Source organism: Lynx canadensis, chromosome A1, assembly GCF_007474595.2.
Source record: "Lynx canadensis isolate LIC74 chromosome A1, mLynCan4.pri.v2, whole genome shotgun sequence".
Lineage (NCBI taxonomy): Eukaryota > Metazoa > Chordata > Mammalia > Carnivora > Felidae > Lynx > Lynx canadensis.
The window spans coordinates 114,584,849-114,595,685 of NC_044303.2; the positions used below are offsets into that span (position 1 = coordinate 114,584,849).

Here is a 10,837-nt window from a genome sequence, read left to right on the forward strand (position 1 = left end):
TGGACATTTAGACTCTTCCCATAATTTGGCTATTGTTGAAAGTGCTGCTATAAACATTGGGGTACAGGTGCCCCTATGTATCAGCACTCCTGTATCCCTTGGGTAAATTCCTAGCAGTGCTATTGCTGGGTCATAGGGTAGATCTATTTTTAATTTTTTTTTTTAATTTTTTTTTTCCCAATGTTTATTTATTTTTGGGACAGAGAGAGACAGAGCATGAACGGGGGAGGGGCAGAGTGAGAGGGAGACACAGAATCGGAAGCAGGCTCCAGGCTCCGAGCCATCAGCCCGGAGCCTGACGCGGGGCTCGAACTCACGGACCGCGAGATCGTGACCTGGCTGAAGTCGGACGCTTAACCGACTGCGCCACCCAGGCGCCCCCTATTTTTAATTTTTTGAGGAACCTCCACACTTTCCAGAGCGGCTGCACCAGTTTGCATTCCCACCAACAGTGCAAGAGGGTTCCCGTTTCTCCACATCCTTGCCAGCATCTATAGTGTCCCGATTTGTTCATTTTAGCCACTCTGACTGGTGTGAGGTGGTATCTGAGTGTAGTTTTGATTTGTATTTCCCTGATGAGGAGTGATGTTGAGCATCTTTTCATGTGCCTGTGGGCCATCTGGATGTCCTCTTCAGAGAAGTGTCTATTCATGTTTTCTGCCCATTTCTTCACTGGATTATTTGTTTTTCGGGTGTGGAGTTTGGTGAGCTCTTTATAGATTTTGGATACTAGCCCATTGTCCGATATGTCATTTGCAAATATCTTTTCCCATTCCGTTGGTTGCCTTTTAGTTTTCTTGATTATTTCCTTGGCAGTGCAAAAGCTTTTTATCTTCATGAGGTCCCAATAGTTCATTTTTGCTTTTAATTCCCTTGCCTTTGGGGATGTGTCAAGTAAGAAATTGCTGTGGCTGGTTTCTTTTATCCAACAGAGCATGCCAGCCTACAGGCATCTTTATTCCCCCTTGGGAATCTTAAGAGCACTAGATGTTTTCTAACATTTTCATCTTATTTCACCCTCCTAGCCATTTGAAGAATGCTTCAATTATCTCAACTTTATAAATACGGAGACAAATCATAGACACTCTCGCTTCATCCTACACCATCCAACTGCAGACAGTATATGTAAGAAACCCAAATCAAGTACCTTACTCATTCCACCAGATACTGTCCTTTAATACAAGATTCTGTAATCATTAAAAAGCAACCTATAACTTGTGAAATAACATTTATTTACAGAGCAGTTATAAGACGTTTAATTTAGTTACATCTAAATAAAGCCTATGGAACAAAGCTGTGGGCAACATTTATGGCTTAGCCCCAAATCTCAGCTTTCCCTGTTTTATGTTATGTCCACAGGCACCTTTGACTCCTTGGTTGTGAATTAAGGCATTTTTCTTATTAGAAAAGACAACAGAGAACTGGTAAACAAGTACTGGGATCTTCTGTAACTATCAATAAGAGGTCCCAAATCCAGAAAAGGTCAGGATAGCAGTTCCTGGTTAACAAAAGAGGTTTTCCAACATCCACAGGCTTGGCTGGTTCTCATTCCATACTATTTAAGTCTCTTCTTTTGTCTAACCAAACACTCAGCACCTACAAAGACAAGGTAATAGCAAGCTATGAATCTTAAAAATTACAGAGATTTGACTGTAATTTTATTTCTTTTTCTGCAGTAAGATCTGACTATGCTTTTTTTCTTTAAAGTATGGTCTTGCCCAGAAAAGAAACTCTCTGTCCTCTTTTGGCTACCATGTCTTACCCCTATAGATGAGACAGTGTGAACATACATTAATATCAATAGGTAGAGCAACCAAAAAATGGAGTGACTCCAGTCTTTGGTTTGCATGGTTAGCCCTCTGATTTGAGGCTCTGGAAGTAGGAGCTCCTGTTACTTCTGTATTCCCAACTCTCTTGAGACTTCTTCACTGCTGCCTGTATTCCTATACTACTTTACTTCATTATTCTATTAAAGCTGGTCCTACAGAGGTTTAGGGTTTTCCAAAGCAGTAGGTACAACGTTAGTACCTCAGGGATTTTAATCACCTTTAAACATAAACTCTGAGAACACAGGTCATTTTAACATCACTCTTATTCTCAGACTTACTAAAATCAGATTCCAGAGGCTGTACTCCTTCTTCTTATAACTCTCTTACATACACTACCTGAATCTGCTCCAAGACTTCTCGTTGCATCTCCACAGCCATATGGTACACATGATGATCAGAGTCATTGTACATCACAGCATTTTGGAACATCAGCATCAGGTCTCTCTGGAACTGAGCCATGGTACGAATCCGTCCCTTAGACAGATTCCTTTTCAGGCTAGTTAAGTCCATGGGTCTACAGGTGGCCAAGAAAAACGAGAGAAAATCAAATTTTCATGGTGAATATGTGGGACCTAACATGCTCTCATGAAAAACCAGCTCTCCAAGTAGTAAATGAAAATAGCAAATAAAACAGTAGCAAAGATAACAATACCCATCAGATAATAAAATGCCAATAGCAGCTAACATTTGACTTCTTACAATAGGCCAAGAGGTGTGCTAGGTACTTTCTACATAAACTCACTTATCCTCTCAATAAACCTATAAGCTGGCGCCTTATTATCACCAATTGGCAAAGAGGAAACACATCTAGAGAGGCTAAATACTTGCTCAAGGTCACATAGCTTGGATTCCAATTCAGAGGCAGCCTGACTCCAGAGCCCACAAGCCCAGCTACTATACTCTTACTACTGTAGGAGGAATGCTAGCCCCAGGTACCAAAGTTGTAAAGAGCTCCAATGATGAGTCACTCCCATCGTACTGACTGACTGACTGTTTACAATGTGTAGTCATATACTTGTTTAATCTACTTCTCTTACTACATAATCAAAAGTTAAAAATGTCCTTCTCCTTGTGTGGAGATAAAAGAGTGTGAATCAAGTCAATGTTTACCTAAATAATTATTTAATGAGACACAAAAAGTGGGTATATAAGAGAAGACACAGCAGTGTACAAAGAGGACTGAACTAGAAGTTAAGAATCGGGTTTAGTAATCCCTATCAAAATAAGACTAGCATTCTTCACAGAGCTAGAACAAACAATCCTAAAATTTGTATGGAACCAGAAAAGACCCCAAACAGCCAAAGCAATCTTGAAAAAGAAAACCAAAGCTGGAGGCATCACAATCCTGGTCTTCAAGTTCTTATTACAAAGCTGTAATCATCAAGACAGTATGATACTGGCACAAAAACAGACACGCAGATCAATGGAACAGAATGGGAGAACCCAGAAATGGACCCACAAACATATGGGTTTCCTGCTTTGACAAAGCAGGAAAGAATATCCGATGGAATAGAGACAGTCTCTTCAGCAAATGGTGCTGGGAAAAGTGGACAGCAACAAGCAGAAAAATGAACCTGGACCACTTTCTTACACCATACACGAAAATAAACTCAAAATGGACGAAAGACATAAACGTAAGACAGGAAGCCATCAAAACCCTGAAGGAGAAAGCAGGCAAAAACCTCTTTGACCTCGGCTGCAGCAACTTCTTACTCAACCCATCTCTGGAGGCAAGGGAAACAAAAGCAAAAATGAACGACTGGGACCTCATCAAAATAAAGCTTCTGCACAGTGAAGGAAACAATCAGCAAAACTAAAAGGCAACAGACAGAATGGGAGAAGATATTTGCAAGTGACATTATCAGATAAAAAGTTAGTATCCAAAATCTATAAACAACTTACTAAATGCAACACCCAAAAAAACAAATAATCCAGTGAAGAAATGGGCAAAAGACATGAATAGATACTTCTCCAATGAAGACATCCAGATGGCTGACACATAAAAAAATGTTCAACATCACTCATCATCAGGGAAATATAAATCAAAACCACAATGAGATACCACCTTACACCTGTCAGACTGGCTAACATTAACAACTCAGGCAACAACAGATGTTGGCAAGGATGCGGAGAAAGAGGATCTCTTTTGCACTGCTGGTGGGAATGCAAACTGGTGCAGCCACTCTGGAAAACAGTATGAAGCTTCCTCAAAAAATTAAAAACAAAACTACCCTACAACCCCAGCAGCTGTACTACTAGGTATTACTCAAGGGATACAGGTATGCTGTTTCAAAGGGCCACATGCACCCCAATGTTTACAGCAACGCTATCAGCAATAGCCAAAGTGTGGAAATAATCCAAATGTTCACCAATGGATGAATGGATAAGGAAGATGTGGTATATATACACAATGGAGTATTACTCGGCAATCAAAAAGAATGAAATCTTGCCATTTGCAACTATGTACATGGAATAGAGGGTATTATGCTAAGTGAAATTAGTCACAGAAAGAATATACGACTTCACTCATATGAGGAATTTAAAAATACAAAAGATACAAAACAGATGGAACATAAGGGAAGGGAAGCAAGAAGAATATAAAAACAGGGGAGGGACAAAACATAAGAGACTCTTAAAAATAGAGAACAAACAGAGGGTTGCCGGAGGAGTTGTGGGAGGGGGGAAGGGCTAAATGGGTAAGGGGCATTAAGAAATGTACTCCTGAAATCATTGTTGCACTATATGCTAACTAACTTGGATGTAACTTAAAAAAAAAAAAAGAATCTGGCTTAGATCTAGTTCTGCTATTCACTGTTGATCACTCCCAAGTCATGAGCACCTCTGAGCCTTACTTTCCTTATCTAGAGAATGAAGTAGTCTGTCTCCAAACGTCCTTTCCTGATCTTTTACACTATTTATACACTAGTTTATGACAGCATTTTAGGTGAACTATGCTATAAAAATCCAAAATAGTGCTATCAACCAATGTGTGTAAATAAACATTTGGAGTAGCATCTTTGTCTTAGCATACCTACAACTGCTTGAATGAATATAGCATTCTTTTCAAAGTTTCATTCCAGGGGCGCCTGGGTAGCTCAATCAGTTAAGCATCCAAATCTTGATTTCGGCTCAGGTCAGGATCCCACAATACATGAGATCAAGCCCCACATTGGGCTTTGTGCTGACAGCACAGATCCTGCTTGAGATTCTCTCTCTCTCTCTCTCTGTCCCCCAACTCAAAATAAATAAATAAACTTAAAAAAAATAAATTTAAAGTTTTGTTCCAAAAGAGCAGTATCAAACAGTATCAAAGACTAATATAAGATGAATGGATATTACTTAAAAATCAATGCTGAAAAAGAAAACAGCCTATTATTTATCCTTTGTTCCCTGCATTCCTTCTCAAATGAAGACCAAACTTACCGTAACTTTACAAACTTGTTCAGCTGTAAAATATATCTTGAGTTTATAAGTAATGTAAAGGAAATAAAGAAGTAATCAGGGTGCCTGGCTGACTCAGTTGGCAGAACATACATCTCTTGATCTTGGGGCTGTAAGTTCAAGCCCAATGGTGGGTGTAGAGATTACTTAAAAATAAAATCTTTATGGGCCACCTGGGTGGCTCAGTTGGTTAAGTGTCTGACTTCAGCTCAGGTCATGATCTGGCAGTTCATGGGTTTGAGCCCAGTGTTGGGTTGTATGCTGACAGCTTAGAGCCTGGAGCCTGCTTCAGATTCTGTGTCTCCTGCTCTCTCTGCCCCTCCCCCACTCATATTCTCTCTCTCTCTCTCTCTCTCTCTCTCTCTCACTCTCAAAAAAATAAACCATGAAAAAATATATTTAAAAAGTAAAATCTTTAAAAAAAGAAAGAGAGAGAGAGAAAGAGAGAGGAAGGAAGGAACTAATAAATGGGAAATAAAAGTATGAAAAGACAGATATAAAAGCAACCAACCTTTTTCGACCCCTTTTTCACTGACCTTTTCACCACATCCTTGTATCCTGGGGCCTGCCTTTCTGATACAGGCTTCAGAAAAGGACTGCTGAACCTGTAAAGGGACAAACTCTGACAGGATGAAGAAACCCTGGAAAGTCACTCTAAATGAGAAGAGTGGCTGTGAATGCCAAGAGTGGTGTGGAGACCTACCTGTGACTGGCAATCATCTTCCAGACTGGCAAGAGAGTCTTCTTAAATAGCAAGTGATCCTGAACAGGGTCACTCTGCCCTAGATCAGACCTATGGGATAAAACAGGACAGAAAGGAAACAGTAACTTCACAAATGGTATTCTATCTCTCCCAGGTGGGTAATGAGATTTTCTTAATACATAGCACTTCTAGTTAATATCTAAAGGGAGTAACACCATAGGAGTAAAAACATATTTAATGCTTCCATAAGAGACCCCAAACTCTATAAATATTCTCTTAATAATCACTATTAACCAAAAGTAATATCAAGTTTTATATTTCAAGTTAAGAGAAGCTGCTTTAGTATTTTTGAAAGAAGATTTTGAGTATTAGACTTGAGGGGCAACTTGACTGAGCCAGGTTTCCTGAATAAATAAAAATAGTAATTAGAGAGAAAAGTTATTTATGAAAGAGATTCTCAATGTTGATGAAACAGTTTTTTTTTTTAAGTAGGCTCTACACCCAATGTGGGGCTCAAATTCACAACCCCAAGATCAAGAGTTGCATACTCTACTGACTGAGCCAGCCAGGCACCTGGAACAGATTTGTTTTATAAGAGGAAAACATACAGACTTCTATTTGTACAATAAAATTATATTTAAATCTACTTCTAGTGTTTTGCAATTCTAATTTCCTTTAATTTATAAAAGTAATCCATGTTCATGGTAACAAATTCAAATAGGCATAAATAGGGGCACCTGGGTGACTCAGTCGGTTAAGCATCCGACTTCGGCTCGGGTCATGATCTCACAGGTCGTGAGTTCGAGCCCTGCGTCGGGCTCTGTGCTGACAGCTCAGAGCCTGGAGCCTGCTTCACATTCTATGTCTCCCTCTCTCTCTGCCCCTTCCCTGCTCATGCTGTGTCTCTCTGTGTCTCAAAAATAAATAAACACTAAAAAAAAAAAAAAAAAAAAATAGGCATAAATAAAAGTCTGAATCTTAACAACCTTGGATAAAAATCCATACTTACGACTTTGAGGAGGTAGCACGGCTGAAAAGGATATCCACCAAAGGAGTCTCCTGAATGCTGAAGCCATCATCACACTCACCTGAACAGGGCTGGTCTTCCAACTCTGACACATACCCTTCACCCTTGTCCTCCTCTTTGGATTCTTGCTGAACCTTCCCCTGAGAATGCCAGGCAACAAAGGAAACTTTACAAAGAGATTTACTATCTGCAAGGTAATTCTACCTGCACGGGGTAAATGAAATCTGACCTTAAGATGAGAAGGGTCAATTATATAAAGCTATAAAAGAAATCAGAGAAAGGTGACTTAACTAGACCTACATCAATGATTTCTTGCTAACAACATGTCTGGAGAACTGTGATTCCATACCCCAAGAAAAAAATGAAAAAGCAATATACTAATTGCTAGATGGATGCTGTATTCTTTTAAAACTGTCAGCATGACATGTGGACCTTAAGTTAACTAGTCTAGCGGATCAGACAATATTAACGACAATGGCATTCTAAATTTTATTCATTGCTTACTATGGGCCAAGTACTAAGCTAAGAGCTTTACACGAAATGTCTCATTTAGATTTCACAGCAAACCTAAGGTAGAGAAAGCACCATTATTCCATTTACAGCAGAAAAAGCTGAGGTTCTAAGATGTTCACTGACACACCCAAGGTCACACAGCTAACTGGTGCTAAAACCAGGATTTGAGCCCAGGTAGCTAACTCACTGGAGATAACCTATATGCAGTAACCACTCTGTTCTGCCTCCCTGGACAGAGGACCAATCAGTCAGATGATGTAAGTTATCCACTTACTTCTTCACTCTCTGTGCGTAGTTGCTGAAGTGCACAAACATCTGAGGGAGCTGGAGCCACCTCTGGCCTTCCATCTTCTCCCAGTGACTTCTTAGCTACTAAGGTGTCTACCCAGGCTGAAAGCTGTCCGGGCTCTCTACATGGTTCTTCTCCTTCAGTAGCTTCAATTTCCCTTCCCTCCTGTTGTTTGGCACCAGACGAAAGGCAGCAACCTTCACTTGATTCTTTGCTGCTAATGCACAGTGGCTCCATTAAATAAGCTACCTGCAATCATAGTTTATTATTAGATGCATAGGAACACCAATAGAAATGATCATCTACATATTAATAATGTTACATGATTATACTGTGAATGTGACTAAGTTTGAGATGGAAATGGATTAATTCATTCATTCCATCATTTAAAATGTATAAAATATCGGGGCACCTGGGTGGCTCAGTTGGCTGTGTCCAACTTCAGCTCAGGTCATGATCTCGCAGTTTGTTGGTTTAAGCCCCGCATCAGGCTGTGCTGACAGCTCACAGCCTGGAGCCTGCCTCAGTTACTGTCTCTCTATCTCTCACTGTCCCTCTTCTGCTTGTGCTCTCTCTCAAAATAAATAAATAAACATTAAAAAAATAATAAAATGGGGGCGCCTGGGTGGCTCAGTCAGTTGAGCATCTGACTTCAGCTCAGGTCATGATCTCATAGTTTGTGGGTTTGAGCCCCATGCCAGGCTCTGTGCTGACAGCTCAGAGCCTGAAGCCTGCTTTGGATTCTGTGTCTTACTCTCTCTCTGTCTCTCCTCCACTCACACTGTGTGTCTTTCTCAAAAATAAATAAACATTTAGGGGCGCCTGGGTGGCGCAGTCGGTTAAGTGTCCGACTTCAGCCAGGTCACGATCTCGCGGTCCGTGAGTTCGAGCCCCACGTCAGGCTCTGGGCTGATGGCTCAAAGCCTGGAGCCTGTTTCCGATTCTGTGTCTCCCTCTCTCTCTGCCCCTCCCCCGTTCATGCTCTGTCTCTCTCTGTCCCAAAAATAAATAAACGTTGAAAAAAAAATTAAAAAAAAAATAATAAACATTTAAAATTTTTTTAAAATAAAATGTATAAAATATCTCATATACACAGACACTGGACTAGTTGCTAGGCACCTAACAGTAAACAAGATAGATATCGTTCTTGCCTCTTCAAGAAGCTTGCGTTCTCATTGTTCACGTTGTGTCAACCATGATCAATTGGGAGTGGCAGTCTAAAAAATGCTGAAAATTTTTATCCACCATGGACAATCCAGATAGAAGGAACACAACATAGGAGTTGGATTCTTGCTGATCTTTACCTAGGTTCTCCTGAATGTGTGAAGTTGCCACACAGACTCTGTCCAATTTAGTTTATTGCTGGTGGTAAACCTTAACCAAGGTAATAAGGACACTGCAAAATACTGCCTTCAAGTCACGTTATAAGCTTCAAAAAGAGTCTGGGCATTGCCTCCCATAACTCAGAAAAACAAACTGCAATGCTATTCATAAGGTAGTCCTACACAGAGAAATCCCACTTCCTATGACCTTGGGCTTCTAATACCTGGAATCTTAGAACATTCAGCCAAAAAGTACATATTTGGCACACGTTTTGTATTAGCACCAAGTGCTAGAGACATAGCCATTAACTTAGTTCTTGCCACTATGGAGCTTTTGTTTTAGTCAACAATATCAAAAGTGGTAGAAATGTGTATGGGTAAGCATTCTCTTAGAAACTTGGGACTTCCAAACTTTGGAAACAATGGCTCTCCATTACCTCAGAAAGAAAGTGGAGCAGATTCTGGCAGCTGACTTGCTCTGCCTCTTCCTGAGATTCCTCACTGCTTCCGTCCCCCACAAGCAGCTCACTAGGTTCTCTCCCTGGGCTGCTTTCCTCTAGTTCCTCAGCCCCTGGCTCCTCTGTTTCTCTCCAGCTTCCCACATCAAGATCCAGACTGGAATCCCATGAGCTGAAGAGGGACCTGCAGTCGTTGCTCAGCTCAGAGTCATTGGGATAGTCTTGCTCTGAATCCAACCAAACCCACTCATGCCCCATCTGTAAATACACAGAAAAAAAATGCATTAAATTCACTCACATCACTGTTTTCAAGACGTTTCCATCTCCCAAGTTCAGCAGAAAGATAAAGGATCAGAAATTTCTTTCTACTCACCATTAGAAAGAATAAAAGCTAGCTGAAGGGAGACAGGAGAGGAAATCTTTGTCATTGGGAATAAAATGAAAAAGCCCCATGTCAAACAGTTAAAATAATTTAATAATTCTTTCTTGGGTTTCCTTGAAGGAAGGAAGGAAGGAAGGAAGAAGGAAGGAAGGAAGGAAGGAAGAACAAGAGCATAGTTAGCTAGTTGAACAGAATTCCTCTATCCCAAATCACCCTTAAACTCAATTGGAAGGCAATCCATTTGAAAGAGATACTTTGCTCAGTGTATAGGCATTTTAAATTTACCAACCATTAAATCCTCAAAACATCCTTTAAAATTACCTGAAGCACCCTCCAGATATTTATCGCTCACTTCTCAGAATGAGAACTGCAATATCAAGTTTTAAAAATACCCTCCTTCTCATTTACACGATCCTGGTTTTCTTACCCCTTTATCCTCCCTTTTACAAGTTTCAAGAAATCCTTGTCTTCTATATTGCTTGGCCTCTGCTTCCTTATGAATACTTCCTTAAAATAATGTCTGTATTTTAAGGTTTCAACTTTGATCAGATGACTCCTTTTCAAATGGCTCCTAAACCTCTACCTTTACCTTATGTGTATTCTGGTCTCATTTTTCCATGCATCCAAAAGTCAATTCCCTTCAGGTGCTCTACCACCTGCTTCAACTCAACATTTCTAAAACTCATTATCACTTCCTAAATATCTCCAAAATCATTTGCTCTCCCCAATTACCTTATGCCCACCATCAACGCTATTTACTTAATCCTCTTTCCTTCTCTGGTATTCAGTAAGCAAGCCCACTTCCCCATTTTCATCCACTATTTTTCTCAAAGTTCATCCTCTGTTCCGGAATAAATGTCATAGCCTCGTGGT

At 40.2% G+C, this 10,837-nt stretch overlaps 1 protein-coding gene across 1 annotated transcript; it reads right to left on the reverse strand.

Moving 5' to 3' along the window:
• Positions 1 to 844: 844 nt before the first annotated feature.
• LOC115516373 (bromodomain-containing protein 8-like) lies at positions 845 to 10,007 on the reverse strand. Its single transcript, XM_030318947.1, has 7 exons — positions 9,562 to 10,007; positions 7,788 to 8,051; positions 6,983 to 7,140; positions 5,974 to 6,063; positions 5,807 to 5,875; positions 2,166 to 2,343; positions 845 to 1,596 (listed from the first exon to the last, which is right to left on the reverse strand). Exons 1-7 carry the CDS (start codon positions 9,865 to 9,867, stop codon positions 1,546 to 1,548), a joined length of 1,116 nt encoding a protein of 371 aa, XP_030174807.1. The 5' UTR covers positions 9,868 to 10,007; the 3' UTR covers positions 845 to 1,545.
• Positions 10,008 to 10,837: the final 830 nt, after the last annotated feature.

Excerpts from the sequence above, each read along its gene's own strand:
- LOC115516373 (XM_030318947.1), bottom strand. The coding sequence starts at position 9,867 with ATGCATTTTTTTTCTGTGTATTTACAGATGGGGCATGAGTGGGTTTGG. Across the intron at positions 8,052-9,561 it reads TGCTCCACTTTCTTTCTGAG|GTAGCTTATTTAATGGAGCC; the intron begins GTAATGGAGAGC and ends CTATGATTGCAG. Across the intron at positions 6,064-6,982 it reads CGTGCTACCTCCTCAAAGTC|GTCTGATCTAGGGCAGAGTG; the intron begins GTAAGTATGGAT and ends TTTATCCCATAG.